This window comes from Rissa tridactyla, chromosome 1 (genome assembly GCF_028500815.1).
Source record: "Rissa tridactyla isolate bRisTri1 chromosome 1, bRisTri1.patW.cur.20221130, whole genome shotgun sequence".
Taxonomy (NCBI): domain Eukaryota; kingdom Metazoa; phylum Chordata; class Aves; order Charadriiformes; family Laridae; genus Rissa; species Rissa tridactyla.
Window position 1 is genome coordinate 131,440,635 of NC_071466.1, and position 17,508 is coordinate 131,458,142.

The following is a 17,508-nucleotide window of genomic DNA, read 5'->3' on the forward strand; positions in this document are numbered from 1 at the left end:
CATAAAAGTGTGAGAAGTATTGCACAGTCCTCTGTTCTTCTTGACTTCTGTCAGAATTAGAGCACTATTTCCTTTGTACATTGTTCATTGTGCTACTGTAGTTATCTTGTTTGGAACTTTTGCCCTGGTGTCATTCTGTGGTTCTGTTTTACTTCATTTTACTTCAGTTCTCTGCATCTATCTTCAATTTTCCAAGATTGCTGGTAGCCCTATTTGCCACCAAGGCCTCCATCCCAACAGATACAGTCAGTGTGGATACAAAAAACCTGATACCCCTAGTTATTGAATGAGAAGTTCCTCATTCAGTCCTCTCTTGAAAGAAGTGCTTACTTACTTGCTTCTGAATAGAAATTATTTGGGCTTTCTTCCAATCTGATCCACCATCTTTTCAGGTCCAGGGCTAAGGCTGCTTGGAAAGCTAGCTGAGTCACGTTCAGGAGATAGTCTGCATCATCAAAGTCATGAAAGATCTCTAAGATCCATTACGTAGGATCTGCTTAAGCATAAATAACTGCTTAAGTTATTTATGGTAGAGACATATGTATAGAGAAGCGCTTACGGCAGAAAGAAATATTATGTGCCAAAAATTGCAGTTCTTCAGAATGTGTTGTCCGTGTCTATATTAGCTAGCTACTCTCCTTCTTCTCCTGATTCTTAGTCTTTTTTTGAGTACTATTTTTCACAGGCATAGAGGATTATATGTGATAGGGGATTATATGCGATATACTGCCTTATGACTGTGTGCAGAGGGGTGCAATATAAGTGGTCTCACCATTTACAGCTACAGTAAAAATGCACTGGCTAGTGGGCTTTATGTATAAATTACTACCTACCGTGCAAATGTACTACTGAATAACATGAATACCTCAAAATATTGCTATTATTGCATAATACCTTCTTTCAGTGTATCATCATGTTAAGTTCTACCAGTCAAGAACACACATAGAGCAGTCATACAGAAGTGTTCAGTTCTTACACTCCCCCTTACTGTGTATACCTTCACTACCTGCTTTGCACGTCACTGCACTTGCCATAACAGAACATGAAGAAGTATTAATAATTGTATCAGAGTTTACGTAGTAAGCATTCATTCATTAAGACCAGATCACATATTAGGTGATTATACTGCTAAGAAAAAAACAGGACTTGTTTGCACTAGATGAACAAATTTAATTGTGAAGTCTGTGAGTTTTTGAATATGTAATGATAAGGACCACTGCAGAAAGGTACATCATCTCATCTTCTCTTGCCTCTTTGCATTTTTCTGTCATGTTTTACTTCAGAGCAAGAAAGTTTCAAAAATACAGAAATGTCCCATTTCAAAGTTCCAGAAGAAAGTATTTTAGGTCTTTCATTCAAGTTGATTATTCATGATGATTTTTTAAGTGTGCGTTACGTAGCATAAGAAAATATTTTGAAAAAGGAAAATCAAAGCAAAATTATTAAGCAAAAAATTATTTTTATTGACCCCCACCTACATATTCTCCAGAGTTACTTTTGTAGGGAATGTTGAAGTTTTCAGATTTATTTCTACAATGGAAACGAAAGTCAAAACCTGGAATTCCTCCAAAGTGTCCTTGTTCTGATTGGAACGCCTAGTCTCCATATACGGGTGTATGCACAGTATGCTGCAAGTGCTGGTACTGCTCTGGACTTTTTAAGGGACTGTGCTTCACAAGTATTTTTTCAAGAGAAGCAGTTGTTATTCGTGGCCCAGTCTGTTTGTCTGTTTGTTTGTTCTTATTTTGTACCCCTTTTTCTCTAGCGTTAAGACTCGACCTGTGCGAATGCCTCCTGGATACCAGGCGGATCTTGTTATTCAGTTGGTGTGGGTGGATGGTGAGCCTCCACAACAGATTACCAGTCTTGCTGTAAACTCTGCTTATGGACTGTAAGTAACTCAAAATTAAGGTTTAATTGATTTATTGCTTATTGCACTAAATCATGTATTTTCCAATTATATATTGCACTAAAACATGTATTTTCCAATTATAGTCTGAAGTTTCCCATGGACGATTTAAGTCAGACTAAAAATAATCAAAAGGTGCTATAACCCAGATTCTTTGGGAAAAATTATTTGAACTCACATAAAGATTGTAATATGAGATGTCGAACTGCCATTCTTGCCAATATTTTTACTATTCCTATTTAAAAGACTGAATCTTTTCACATTATTCTTTCCATCGTTTCAAATAAAATCTAATTACCTTTCAAATCTGTAATTTTTAAAGCTATTTTGAAAGGCTGACCAAGGTGAAATACATTTCATAGAAAATGGTGATGTGATTAAGTGTTCAATGTCGTTTATCATTACATCATGTCTAGTTGGAAATTATCTTATAAGAACAGCATTTTTATGTCTGTGCTAATCTCTGTTTGCAAGAGAACCAGTGACCTGAAATTGAAAATGGAATAAGGAACATTCAAGTGCAAAATTCTGTATGGAAATGCAAGTGAGGGTATCTGTGTGTATTTTTTTCCTTAGGTTCAATTTGTTTACCAATTTTTAACTCTCACTGAGAGTTGCCCAGATACATTAAAATGGTTTTCCCTGTAGAAGGTGTTACTCCAATAAAAACTGTAGGCTGTAATGGATGTTAGGTGTCTGACTCCTACTGATTTTCAGTAAGTCACTTGACTCTCTTCAGAGACTTTGCAAATTTTATGCAGAGCCTTTACATTGGTGCAAAAATATTGTCATTTGGGGGCTGTTTTGTCAAGTCTTTGTCCTGAATTTCCAGACAGTTTCCTATTCATGAATTCTGGAAGTTTCTTTTGTTTTACCATACCTATGAATTTATCACTTGTGCAAATTCTTGGGTATTGCCTAATGTGTTCCCTTGCAGGTCTCAGGCTTCAAGGCAGCATCTGACTTCAGGAATAATCACACCATTCTCTCACTTGTAAACTATTCTGACAGATTGCAGTTCTAGTACTCACAGTGGTTTCCTAAACATACCTGATTCAATCAAATGCTTTAAATTGTTTCCTTTGTTAGAAGCAGTAATAGTTTATAGGACAGCCTCCTTTAAAACACCGTATATTAAGTAGATGAGTGTTTTAGAAATAAATGCATGTATCAATAAAATAGCCCAATAACCTAAATTTAACTTTCCCACAAAAGCTGCCCAAGAAAGGCCTGTTTCTTTAAATATCTTCTGCAGAGTCTTTTCTCTTTCCCTCTCTCTTGTCTCTCTCAACTTTTTCCTTGGACCTATGACTTTTAACAGTACCAAGCTACCAATTAGAAGTATTAACACCTGTTTTATTTCTGTTGAAATGAATCATCAAAAACTTTCTTTATGGTATGAAAGTAGAAAAGAAAAATTGCAAAATGTTTCAATTACAACTGAAGATCTATAAGGTTAAATACAAATACTAAATTTGTTTTAAAGGATGTTTGGTTGGACTGAAAACACTCTCTGAAAATTAATACCAGCTCATGTTGATAAAAATTTTCAGCCAATCTACATATTAATTGTCAAGAAATGTCTAACAAGGATTTTAGGACATTTCAATGAAAGATACCAACAAAACACCTCCTAGCAACTATTTCTTGTCATCACTCAAAATTGATAAATTCATTATGCTTATTTTGTATTAGATTTCATAATGATTGGATGTTAGCAATTTATCTTAAGCCTTGTTAATAGTAATGTCTGTCTAGATTTTCTTATCATTCCTCAGAAATGTTATAATATCAATGAGTAATTTCTGATTTTTCTTGGTAAAATAATTTTTAGGTGTAGGAAATGCAATATCCATGCTTGTGTGTGAACTTAGAGTTTAGAAAAATGCAGACCAGGAAGTCATGATCCGTTTTGTGGATTTGCTGACCACAGAGTGAATGATCACTACCTCTTCTTGTGACTCATGTTTTCCAAAATAAATAAATCTCAGGTTAATCATTTTCAAAATGCAGATGGCATTAATTTTTGTTCCGTAAAGTATTAACAGATGAGATCGACACTCACCGTTTTTGTTCCTTTTTTTTTCTTCTCCACCTAGAACACAGGAATTGCTGTCATACATTACGCTAGTAATCTTTTCTACTTCAATATCCTTTCTCTGACAATGCCTATTAATGTATGCTTTAAAGCAAAATACAAGAATGCCAAAAACAAATAGCAAAATAATATTTTACTATTCTTTATCAGTCAATTTGTGTCAAGAAACATGAAGACATATAGAACAGAATGGTCTTCTGGCAAATGTAACACGTGGAGTTCCTTTTTGTCCCAGGGAAACTCTCTAAAAATTATTTTGTTCTTATTTTAAGCAAAACAGGCTTTAGTAATTGCTGAAAAAGATATTACTCTACATACATAAAACATGGGGTTTATTCCTCCGTGCGCCTTATGATCTTCCCTCATAAGCACAAAATATTGCCAAATAAAAGTGTATTTTTACACACGTTAAGCTGGTGTATATTGCTAGCTGCTTAAGCTACCGATCAATGAAAAGTCAATGGGGAAAAAAAGAGTATGTTCAGTGTGTCTGTAGATGCTGTACTAAAGTCACTGTTAAGTCAAGGGTAGAAAACACAGTGTAGTAACAACCAGTAGAATTTGACCCACTGTTGTAGATGGTGCCTTAATTTGCCAGTTTAACAAACAAGAAAAACTCACCTCATTTTCACCCTTTACCTTTTCTATGGAACCCTCTTTTTCACAATGGAAGCAGAGGAAGAAAAGCCACAAGAGAGGAAAGTGTTCTATGTGCCATGCTTCCCCTTCCTCTGTCTCGTTCCTTCTCTCTTTCCTTATTGTTTTTCCACACACAAATTCATATGTGTCCTTTAAGATATTTTGGAGCTATATTAAGACTCAGGTGGAGGTGAGTACACAGCTCACATTTAGTTGAACTGAGTGATTAAATATTTTGCAGGGCTTTGAACTGACCACCTTAATTATTTTTTACATAAAATGATGTAATTTGATCACAAGTGATTCCTAATCTGATGGAGCATGGTTTGGGATTTTGAGTTCCTTGTGGCTGTACCTTCAATCCTTTCTATCTTAAAGTTGAAATTGCAGTTTGATAGAAAAGGAGACAATTCTGTAGGATAATTGTCAGTATATAATATTCCTGCTTAAATGAAGTCTCCAACAATGCAGTGTCAAGAGTTTGGCATAAGGATCCTTTCAATAGCCGTATGCTTTGTGAATTTATTTGCCCTTATTTAAATCAGAAAGGAATGGGTCAATTTTGCTTGTCTGTTTTAATATTAAATCTTAAATAGGTTTAATGCTTTAGTGAGACTGTGAAGCAAAGATATTATCTGCTGAGATGTATGGGTTTCCATATGCTATGGATAACTTCAGACTTTCTCCCAGGTCTTACATATAGACATGTTTAGCATCTTTTTGGTTTCTTCCTTTTCCCTTTTTTTTTCCTTTTCCTTAGATAAATGCATTGTTTTCTTCCTTCCCCCCCCCCCCCCCAACCTCCACTTCTTCCAAGCTGGGGGAAAAGCAAGAACAAAAAACATTTTTATGGGAGAGGAGGAAAAAGTGCTGCTGGTCCAGTACAACTTCTTCCCTCTTTCTGAAACTGGTGTCAGAAGGAAATCAGTAGAAGCAATAGAGAAGAATCAGGGCAGAATGCTTTGAAAGGGACTTTGTAGGCAGCAAAGGAAATAAATTGTTCCATCTCTTTTTTCTTATAACACCACAGCAGTCCAGATCTTAGGCAGTCTCACGCCAGTTGAAAGATCTTGCCCATAAATCAAACCACCATCAAAATGCCATTTGTAGAAGCATTTCAGAGGGGTAGAGACTGTTCTAGCAGGAATATATATATATTTATATATATATATATATACATACTGTAGCCAAGCTGTTGGAGTTGGATCGAAATTTTATAAATACCTTTCATATTTGGGTATCTCCACAATACAGCTTAATATGTTTCATTTATATTTAGATTAAAATAATTATTTATACATGTATTTGTATTTATATTTTATTTTATATACATATTTCTTATATATGTGTAACCACTTTTTAAGATCTACATCCAGATTTGTAGGCTTAATTTCCATCATTATTACTGGAATTATAGTGTTCAGTAAAGCAACTTTTAGACGTTATTGCAATGCGTTTAGCACAGAAAGTAAATTCAAGTGGGGAGTCTGCTTTCTGGAAAGTCAATTACTGTGTTTCAGGACACAATTTTATAAATTCATGATTACAAATCTGTAAGAATTTTATAAAATGTAAGCCTTGAGTAGTTTCTGAAGAAAATGTTTGTGCAGAATGCATAATAATAAATAATAATTATTGTTGCACCACTTAATTACCTATTACTAATACCTTTGAGGAACATCTCTTTTCAGAGTGGCATTTGGGAACTGCAATGGCTTGGCCGTTGTGGACTTCATGCAGAAGACAGTACTGCTGAGCATGGGAACCCTTGACCTATATGGATCAAGTGATCCATACCAGCGTCAACCCCGTTCACCTCGCAAAAGCAAGCAGTTTGCTGCAGGTAGGAAATAAATTATTGCCTTTATGAGCCTGATATGTTCTTTGTTTTTTTTTGCCTGTGGCTTTTTATAGTGCTTTTGAAATGCATGACTATTTGCCGGCCAAAGGAGTTTCTATAACTTGATAAAAGAAACCTAACATGCTTTAGGTACTGACACTTTCTCAGAAACAAAATGTTTTATGAAGTTTATTCTTTTGGGATGGAGGTCAGCAAGTCATTCCCTTAGCTGAGTCTGTGAACAAACATAACGAGCAGACCAGTAAATTGTTTCTGTGGCAGTCACTTGAAGTGTAGCTTGTATGCTATTTTCTTTCTGCTTTCAATAAGTTCATACCAATAGGTAAGACTTCAATTTAAACTTAACGGTATCTTCTGCAAGTACTATTCATTGGTATTTGAATAGGCAGTTGTGTTTGGAGAAGTGTGACACCTGAGAGACATGTTATGTATGTAGCACAAGTAGCTCAAATTAGCCACTTTATTAGTGAATTGAAGCTCTTAATATAAACTTACTAAACCCAGCTGTACCCCATTTTAAAATTTGATACCAAGAGGATCACATTTGTAAGTCATAGCTATTATTATGCATTGTGTGTTAGAAATATTAGTCCATCAATACAGCTAAATTTTACCATACATTTTTGGTTATCTAAAGAATTTACCTGTATGAGAAAAAAGTCCAAAGATCATCTTTGTTTCAAGTCTTTTTACTCTCATATTCCATACTAACATACTTGAGTCAGACACAATTATAAAATGTGTTTTACAAAAAATCTATTTGCAAATGTTGAGTTTTAAATCTAACCATAAAATTATAAAAGCAGCAGATCATAGTGAGTTTATGATATCAGCATTTTCATCAGCAGACCCTGCACTGTGTCATCAAATCCTATTTCTCCATAGAGTCAATGGAAACTTTTTTTAATTGGGAATATGTTAGTACTCCAAACAGAACGTAAAATTTAGAGAATTCAGGCCTATTTCTGTTCCTGAAAGGCCATTTATCTCACTTTCTAGGCATTTAATCATGGCAAGCTTAGTTCTCATCTGTGCCAAGTGCTAAGGATATAAATTTGGCACAGCTGAGGAGAGAAGGAACAAGCAGTTTTAATTTACCTTCAGCTTCTCTGTCTCCTTCAGCCAGACTCAGAGCAGCTCCCAAAGTAATTTGAGCAGCTAACCACAAGTCACGTGCTGTAGAGCCCTGTACAAAAGGTGGAGGGTAGCTGGTGTAGAAATAGCTATTATCAGGACTGTACCACATCAGATTTCTCTGTGTTAGTGACAGTCTTGGCCAATCCTTCAAGGCAATGTTCCAGCTATGCAGTGCTGCTAGAGTGGAGCCCGCTGCGTATAAGTGACTGCTAAGAAGGAATACACACTTCTAGATTGCTCATAGAAACTATGCATCTAAATAAAGCCTCAGCTGCTTTCTCACCATCCATCCCATGTCCTTTACTTTTTTGATTATTTTTCTGGTTATATCTCCCGATTGGAAGGTAAGCATCTGCTGAAATTTTTTCACCTTGGCTGTTCTAGATGCTGGTTATGATATCAGTTCCTTTCACTTTAGACTGTTTTTTCTCTCTTTCCTCTGCCTGCTGCTGATGCTGGTGTACTGGCATGTTCCAAAGACAACTTTTGCATGCGTGGCCTGTCTAACTTTTATCCAGATTTAACGAAACGGATCCGTACTTCCTATCAGAGTAAGTTCTATGAAGGTTAGGCAAATAGCTTTATCATAATTGGACTATGCCTGACTTAAATCTATGTGTTTGTGCTTTGTAATGTGTTTTTTTTAAACACATTCAGCATGCATGCAAACTTACTACATTTTGTGATGTCAACCATGCTTAACTTTGAAAATTATCTTTATTATACAGATATCTGAAATCTGTTTTCGTCTTCCAAAAGAGTCAATGAGAAAACCTCAGTGACTTATATGGGGCAGACTGGGCCTTAGAAATGATTTTTCAGCAATGTTATGTTCTTGATGACAGTGTCTTTCTTTGGTTTTATATTCATTTCAGTGTACATATATGAAGCATTTCTTGTTTTGCAGTGGCACTGCCTGGTTATAGTTATTGATTAATTCTTCTATGTTTTCAGAAGAGCAATGTGGTTTAAAAGAGTACAGATTGGATTGGGCGCTGTGAAATTTAAAATGTTAATCTTGGCTTGGTACTTGAATATTTGGCTTTGGGGAACCATCCCATGCCTCTGATCTTTAATGGGGAATGTAAAGTGGGTTTAAAAATACATACATCAAAGAGAACTATGAAAATTAATGTTTTTAATATCTTTAAATTTTGAATTATAGTGATACTCAATTTAAATATTAGTATTCATCACTGCAGAATGCGATGAACAAAGCTATAATTAATTTTGCAAAAATGACTGTTCAACAGATGAGCTGTATGTATCTTAATTAACTGCAGTACTTATATGTAATTAGGTCTCCAGGATGCCTCTTATTCATCTCTTTTTAAAGTAGTTTTCACAGAACAACTGGGTAGGCAATTTTACATTAAATACTCAGTATAGGCAAGATAAAGGGGTGGCAGTTGTTTTATCATCTCACATAAATATGGAGTTGTGTAGCTATTGAAATACACTTGTACACTCACACAAGAAATTCTGTTCTGTGTCTCTAGACTAATTACTTGACAACTGATTTCTATGATTTTATCTCGTAATACTTCATAAAAGGTGGCCTCTTCAGTTAAAAGATTAGTCCAGGTACAAATCCAGCAGTCCATAAAAAGGTTTGGTGTATAATGTCTTAAAATTTATTAGTCTGGTCTTGCTAGTTTCAAGTCTGTAACAGAGAACCTGAGGGACAGACAGCAGTCAAAGGTTTGGGGGGTTTCCCCTGCTAAAAAATTAATAAATTCTAAGACCAAAAATGACCAACGTTTTCATTCAAAATTACAACCACAGACCATGGAGTTTTCCATAGCTGAAAATATATTACCTTGTTTCCATCTTCAACCCCAAAATCAGAATGGTCCGCAAAATCTTCGTAACTGAAGAGTATGAGTCTGACTCTTGTGTAAGACCGCATTAACAGCTTCATTTCTTTCCTCAAAGATTATTTGGTTATTGCTTTTGCTGTTCAATACTTAACACAGGAGTAGGTACTGTACGATGTACTGAAAGATGCACCAGGCACTAAGATAAGGAACAGGGCAAGACTGTGTCACAGACTGTAAAATATCTTGTTAAGTCATTCTCAAGTTATGTTTTGTTGTATGACTTATATATGAGTTTTAAGAGGGGTATTGAGAATGGATTTAGGATTTTGCTTACAGGTTTATCTCTTCTCGTAAGGGATGATTATGGGAAAAGAAAAATAAATTATTTTTGGAAGTTGTGCAGTTGAAGCTGATATTATTAAGGCGAAAGCAGGAGCAGTCATGTGATAACATAAGCATTAGGTCTAAAGTTTTGAGGGTTATATAAATGAAAATGGAAGTTAATGGGAAGACATATCAGGAGATGATTCAATTAAGTAATGAACCAGCAAGATAATTTCATGAGGATCAATTTGAGAGAACAAGACTCGCAGGCAACTCGAAGCCAAACAAGAGATTATCAACGACCAAGACACTTAGACTTTTGTTGGTCATTTTGGAGGTTATTCGCAGGGAGAAGCAGTCTAGTTTAGTATCCAGTCTGAATCTAAGAGTTAAAGTGTGATGTTCCAAGGATCAAACCAAAATTATGGATCAGAGTGTCGGGGAAGACTCGTGCTGTTGGCTGTGTTGAAGTAGCGAAGAGAAGATTTTAGCACAAAAAAATAGAGTTCATCTTGGCAACGTTAACTTCACGTCTGGAGGCTTGTGAGTAAATTTTAGAAAGGCAGGATTACTACTCTAACTTGGATGGAGGGAATCCAAGTTAGAGATGTGTATTTATGAATCATTAGGGTAAAAAGGTATTTATTGCCCTGTTTACAGGAGAGAATCCCCTCAAATACTGGGACAGAGAGATAAAGGAAGTGTTGATGTTTCAGTCTGGGGTGCCTTGCAACTGAAGAGGAAAAAGGGAAAAAAAAAAAATCAAACAGGGAGAAGCAAAGTGTTGGAGAAGAGAGGTTTGCCAAAGGAAAGACATAATCAACAATATGCAAAGCACAGTGGTGGAATAATTGTTTTAAAATTTAGCCAATAAATCTATAGAGAGCTCAATAAGAGTAATGTATGCATGTGTAAGCTAGACTCAAAAGCATCTAGGGTGGACATAGAGCATTAAGACAAGACATTCTCTGGTTTGGGAGCTGAAAGTTGGAAGAGAGAAGCAAGGGAAGAAATCAGAAGGAGAAATGTATTCAGTTCTAGGCATAGATAATGGGAGAGACTGAAACATAGTTGTCCTGTCAGGGGAAGTAATTTGAGGAAAATAAGAAGTTAAGATGAGGGTAAGTGCAGAGATGGAGGTAGCTTTCTGGTGTTGATGACCCATTCCATTTGCTATAACATCTGCTGGCAGCCACCTTTTTTTGTAGCAAGAATATGTGCCAAGCCAAATAAAATAAACTCTCTCTGCAGTGGTGCAGAACTGTGGTGATGTTTGTTTGTTTTCCTTTTTTTTTTTTTCTTCAATTGAAATCAAGTTGTACATGTTATTACCTAGTGGTAGATAACATATATTCAAATATTAAAACAAGTACATTTACTGCATCTAGAGAGAGAGCATTTGCAGCAGAAAGTAAAAATACCAACTTGCAAAAGCAATTTGCATCTCGTACTAAAAATTCATACCATCTGTTGGTAAAACAAGAAAATAAATAGTCTTTATGAAGCATCCAAAAAGTCAGCAAGTTCAAAGTATGTTGATCCATTGAAGAATAATTTTCAGAATGAAGACTTTTCAGTGAGAACTCCTCCTTCAGGCCAGTCCCTTGAGAGGATGTGAGCAAAAGTAACCTTGGTCTGACAGGAGGACACAGAAAACGGTGTGTTATGAGTCATTACATATCAGTAATTGACACTTTAAATCACACCTGTCAACACAGTAGAAGCTAATATAGACTGAGTTTTAAGTCAACAGCCATATTCTGAACTAACTGTCATTTCCAAAGAATGCATCCTATTTAAACATAAAGAAAACATAGCATGGCAATTCAATCTGAAGATGATGGATTAAGATGACACTGGGCTTTCTTATTGCCTTGTGAATATTTATGAAAATTTATTTATTATTCATTTATTTATAAGCAAAGATGTGCTGGCTTTCAGTGCTTTTAAGTAAATGATCAATCTGAATCATTTAATCATGGAGTAAGAAATTTAAAATTTAAAAAATAATTTTAAATTAAATTATGAGTTCATAAAAGTTGTTACTCCATGCTAGACAATAAGTTTTTTGATCCTTTTGTAAAGAGGAAATGGGAATCACAGTAAACTCTGAAAAGTATCCATGGGACATGTCTTTAAAAGTGCTTTAATGCCTTCTTTACATCTTGCACTATTTTCACATGTTTTTAATTTGTTGAAACCAAAGCCAATTTCTTTATAATGTCAATGGGTACATCTTCTCACAGGTGGTTTACATTGTAAAACTCCCTTATTTGCCTTTAGTTTTGCTGCTATGTTGTTCTTGCTCTACCTGGATTCAAGATTTGCTGGTGTGGGGTTTTTTTTTGTCTAAAAATAGCTAAAATATCTTGGGACACAGATTGGGTCTACAGAACTTCAAAATGAAAAGTGAAAATATTTTTGTAATCCAACTTCAGTAGCTGTTGTGGTCTCTCACACATTCAAGGGAAGCCCAGTTGCATGGAAATGCTTATACATGATAAATTATTGAAAAGATTTAGCTTGGTTTCCTTAAAAAGGAAATGGCAGTAGAAAATAAGCAGTAGTAAAAAAAAAAAAAAAGCTTGAGAGATCTTTCTTATCTCAAAGGGAAATAAAAGACAACATTTAGTGGAATCAAAGGTAACACATAAAAAATGACAAGTATGTTTATTCCTTTCAGAGAATAGTGATGGTGCAATTTATTGCCATATAACGTCTTTGGGATTTAGAATTTAGCAAGATTAAAAGAGACTTTGGATACATGGATGGATAATGAGAAGAACTCATTATAATATTTCTAAGCAGAAAAGATTTATGGCGGGAGAAAATCTGCAAGTAGCAGTGCTTCAGCAAATCTAAGTGTCTTAAGATTTGATTAAGACAATGCCCTTGTGCAGGGCACATAGTACCACTAATGCTTAACATGGGGACTTATTGCACTTTTTTTTTTTAAAGCATCTGTTGATGGTCATTGTTAGAGGTGATAGTGGCTTGACAACAAGTCTAGGTTTGTAGAGTTGTTCACGTGTTCACCACTTTTAAATACCATAACATGAAACGTGTCTTTACTGTTGTACGTTGTAAAACTATTGCCAAACATAAAGAGCTTGTAGCATTCTCACGGTGGTTGCTCCTGGGTTTTCAGAACAGTGGTGTGATTTGGTGCGTTTCCTACTTAAGTCAGTGGCACCATAGTTTGTATTGAGCTGTAATATTATTTCTGTGAACTCGCCAAAAAAAAGAAACCCTCTCTTTAGAAGCAAAATCAGACTGGATGTTAGGAGGAAGTTCTTCACCATGAGGGTGGTGAGGCACTGGAACAGGTTGCCCAGAGAGGTGGTGGAAGCCCCACCCCTGGAAGTGTTCAAGGCCAGGCTGGATGGGGCTTTGAGCAGCCTGGTCTAGTGGGAGATGTCCCTGCCCATGGCAGGGGGGTTGGAACAAGATGATCTTTAAGGTCCCTTCCAACCCAAACCATTCTGTGATTCTATGAAAATCTGACCTGGTGTGTGACGTTATAATTATCATCAATAGTAACTATACAAAGTTTAGAAGAACTTCATTAATCACAACATCATAACCATAGTGTTAAAATTTTAATATCTCCAATACTGCATTTGCAGTTTATGTATCATTTTATTAATCTAAGGCCTCTGATGCTGTGCAAATGTGCCAAACTCGCTCCCACTGTACCTTGCAGACAGTTCTGCAACAAAAATACGTTATTTCCCTAATCTCTAGGTACACAGAGAAACGCCAGAGTCAGACAGAAGTAAGATTTGCTGTAAGAAAGCTATACATAGAGAGGCTCTCTAAATGGTTACAGTTCCTGAATTCTATCATAACATCTAAAGTGGCTGGACTCACAATTGATTGGAATAAAAAATTCTCTCACAGATTCTAAGTTGAATCAAAGAAAGATTCAAGTATGTTTTCCAAAATAAAAAAATCTTTGGTTTTTAACATTAATATCTAGATTGTGATCTTTTGCTGTTTAAAAGTCAGGAGCAAATATTTTATTACTACTGACTTAAGAAGGCAAATCAATACTACTGTCTTTCCAAAGTGCTCTTAAAATTGTTCTAGCACTCATACAGATTCATTAGTGGTAGGAGCTTTTTATTCTGCTTGTTGGAGCTCTGGATTCTCCCTGTTCCTTAGAACAGTTCAGAATTCCATTGTAATAAAAATATCAGTACCTACATTAAGATCCTACTGATCTTAATAGAAAGAGAACAGCACTGGTGATCAAACGGTAGCAGAATTTTTTTAAAACAAAGAGTCTATATGAATTTTAGCAATGAGGGTCTCTGGACCTGAGAGTACAGAAGCCATAAAAACTAAAACATGTCACGTTGCTGGAGGCATGGTGCCAGATTAAAGCGGATTAAAAGGTCGTGGCAGGATGTTTGGCTTCCAGGATACAACGTATGCAGAGTGCGCATAAAGACAGTATCAGCAGAACAGTGAAGCACATCTGAACGTGGGCTGATGTTCACTAGGCTGTATGACCTGAGTGCTGTGAGTCCCTGTAGCTAGCAGATGATGGCTGGTGCTGGACTGTCTGCCGGTCCCAAGGAGTCTATGGCATGAAGGGTCAGAGCTCCTTATAACAAGTGTGAAACACTTCGCATAGGCCATAGGGCACCATGGGATACATATGAAGGGCACGTTTGCATAGGTATGGCCTTGCCCGGTTCACAGTTAGCCCATGGTAAAGGGTAGCATGAGCTCAGACTTTCTCTCCCTAGCATGCCAAAAAGCATGTTTAAACTTGTATGTGCAGCCTGTGCCAAAGATGGGTCTTAGTTTGATCACAGAAACAAGCCCAAGCTTAAGGAGTGTAAACTAAGATTACTTTACTTGTTGCTGTTTTCTCTGGTACGCTGCTGCAAATGAGTTCCTCACAAATACTTCTAAACAATATATAAGTTATCTTGTGGTGTATTCAGACAGCATTATCATTGCCTCTGTGTCCTTTTAAAATGAGCTATCTTGTGTGAATTCATATAAAAGTTCCTAATACTGCATAGTAGCGGTGATATTTTTGTATTCGCTCTCTTCTGGCTCAATAGAGACAGAAGACTCTACTGTCTTCTTCCCCCGCTCCTTCTACCCCTGTTTTAAGGTTTCGTCCCTGCGTTCTGCAGCAGTTGAAAGCATTGAGTTGTTTCCACATCAGTTTGACAGGGATGAATGAGTTTGATTCGAATCACAAACATTTAAATTTTAAACTCTATTTACTTGTTTTCTCTCATTAGGTACAGTCACTCTTTGTCTACCCTGAGGCACTCAGAAAACAAATTTGAGTTAATGAGAGGTGTGATTTTTAAACCAGACCTAAATTTCTGCAGTGACAGCCCGATAACTGCAGTTATCTGAAATAGATATTTCCCTCGCATTTCACGCCATTCCTTTCTCCAAATTGACTTTAAAGTGCAGAATATCATCAACCAAGAAAGTTGAAGCATGCCCTGTTAGATTGTAACTTAACTTTTTAACTCCGTTTTTTCAGGCCTGACTGAACTCAGTGACAGTCCAGTTTCCCTGGAGCTGGAGCGTTGCAAGTCTCCCACTTCAGGTAAAGGTGATTGGCTTCTCTTCCTGCAGTCTGTATAAGCCATTCATGTCATGCATCACTGTGTTTCATTAATCCCTAAGAAGTGAAGTGCACAGTTACAGTTACAAAGAGAAGAAATTACCGGAGACGTGCTTATTACATGGCACAATAAAATCCTAGGTCTGTTTACTGAAAGAAAAATTAAATGTATGTGGTGCATCTTGAGGTGAAGAGCGTGAAAGCATTTGAATTAACAACATTGTGCAGGTATATCCCTATATCCTCCTATTAGAGGCTTGTTTCTCTGTTTCCTTAAAAGGCTTTCTTTCTTTTTTCAGTAGGGAGTTCTTCTAATTTTATGTGTATATAATGCATATGTGCACGTAGAGAAATTATTTGAAAAACAGCAATATGGAGATGGTAAATTTTAACCATTAGAACCCAGCAGTGCCCAAGTTATGCAATTTGCAATGGAAGCATAACCTCAAATAAAAATATTCGCTTATCAACCACTTTGACCCAGCAGTGAAATCTTGGCCATTTAAAGATTTATAAATGTTTCCCATTTTACCCATAGTCCTTCAAAAGGTGGAGTTCATCTAATTCCTAGAGACTTTTTCTGCAAGTGCCTAATCTGCATTGATCTCTTTAATGTGAGTTCACTGTCTTAAAGATCGTTGCTTAGAGCTGTTTTGTGGTAGCTGACTTTTAAATGTGGTGGAAAATAAGGAGGTGTAGCTGTGATACACTCATTTTGCTTGTGGTATGCATATCACTTTTCGTTGTAGTTTGGTAAGTATCGATAGATATTTCTTTTTTTTTTCCCTAGGTTATGGTAACAAATTTCCACAAATATGCTATTCGAATCCTCTGTTATTATTTCACATATTTGACTGTGTTACAACAGGACACATTAATCTTGAATGGAGGCCACTAATTAGTAATTTACAAAAAGCTGAAACTAATAAAAGTGTTTCCCTGACACATCAAGAGCTAAAACAAAATAGCTGTTTTTAAATATGTATTTCCTTGTATTATTTGCAACCTAAATTCTGTAAAGATTGGAACATCGAAGTGAAATAGGCTATAATAATACTGGTGTAACACTAGGAGCTCAAACTCTAGAGCTGCACCTCAGAAACTCGTGATACGGGCTTTAAATTAAAAGTTGATAACTCAGTATAATTAGACTATTTATTGTGTGGCTCACTGGGATTCATCTTTCCAATCTTCTCTCCAGAAATGAGCTATAAATTCTTTTCTTCTTTTTACTGGAAACTAAGAGATCACATATGTGCATATGCTTATTTTTATAATGATGAGTGATTCCTATAGCACCTTACTACTTCTGCAGTTAACTTCAATTTTTTTCATTCTGCTATTGATCAAAAATATCTCTTTTAGATAAATTTAAGATAATTTGCTCTAAACTTTGTTCTGCTTTTCTGTTTTGGAGATCATTTAATAGGGAAAACATGATACATTTATGAATGTTTCCTATTTTAGCCCTTCCATGTTGTTTTCCAAGCTGTATTTGGATCTTTAAAATGTGAAATGAGGTGCAATTTGGTAGGCAGTAACTATTATTAGAATTAACTGCTTTTTAAAATAGAAGTTACTTCTACTGTGACTGATATTAATTATTTTTTAAAAATTAATGCATAGTTAAAATAATCTTGCTTTGGCGTACCTGCTCTACTACTGGGCAAAATCCAGTCTAATCACCTGGAGTAAATGACCTCAGAATTGCAACCTCCAAAAACCTGGGAGCAGAACTACCCTGTGCTTGTCAGCACAACCTCGCAGCTACATCAGCCTTTGCACTGGCTAACATTTCTTTCTCATTGAACACAGCTGATTAATCTGCATAGTCAGGGGTTTGTCAGGCAGGATCCTTCTACATCCAGTCTTGCCTTTGTTCTATTTAAAGTTCATGGCACACAAGCTCCGAAATGGAATTGTGCTGTACTCTGTAGAGTCCCGTGATATCTGTGTTTGTAAAAGCAATGACCAGATTCCTCTGCTGAAGATAGGCCAAGACTTCATCCTTCAGAAATTTAGCAGAAACAGAAAGAGCACTTGGCTGCTGAGTCAAGTGGTTCAAGCTGCTGCCCAGTGAAGGTCCTACTGGGTATGACTACATCACCAACTGATCAG

The 17,508-nt window shown here is 36.1% G+C and overlaps 1 protein-coding gene across 4 annotated transcripts in view; it reads left to right on the plus strand.

Annotated features, from left to right (window-relative positions):
- Positions 1 to 17,508, plus strand: part of STXBP5L (syntaxin binding protein 5L) — a 211,224-nt gene that overhangs the window by 150,515 nt on the left and 43,201 nt on the right. For all 4 annotated transcript variants that reach the window (XM_054212106.1, XM_054212115.1, XM_054212123.1 and 1 more), the window contains exons 17-20: positions 1,766 to 1,891; positions 6,338 to 6,489; positions 8,124 to 8,195; positions 15,307 to 15,372. In XM_054212106.1, the coding sequence (XP_054068081.1) occupies positions 1,766 to 1,891; positions 6,338 to 6,489; positions 8,124 to 8,195; positions 15,307 to 15,372 (416 nt within the window). The remainder of the gene's footprint in view (positions 1 to 1,765; positions 1,892 to 6,337; positions 6,490 to 8,123; positions 8,196 to 15,306; positions 15,373 to 17,508) is intronic.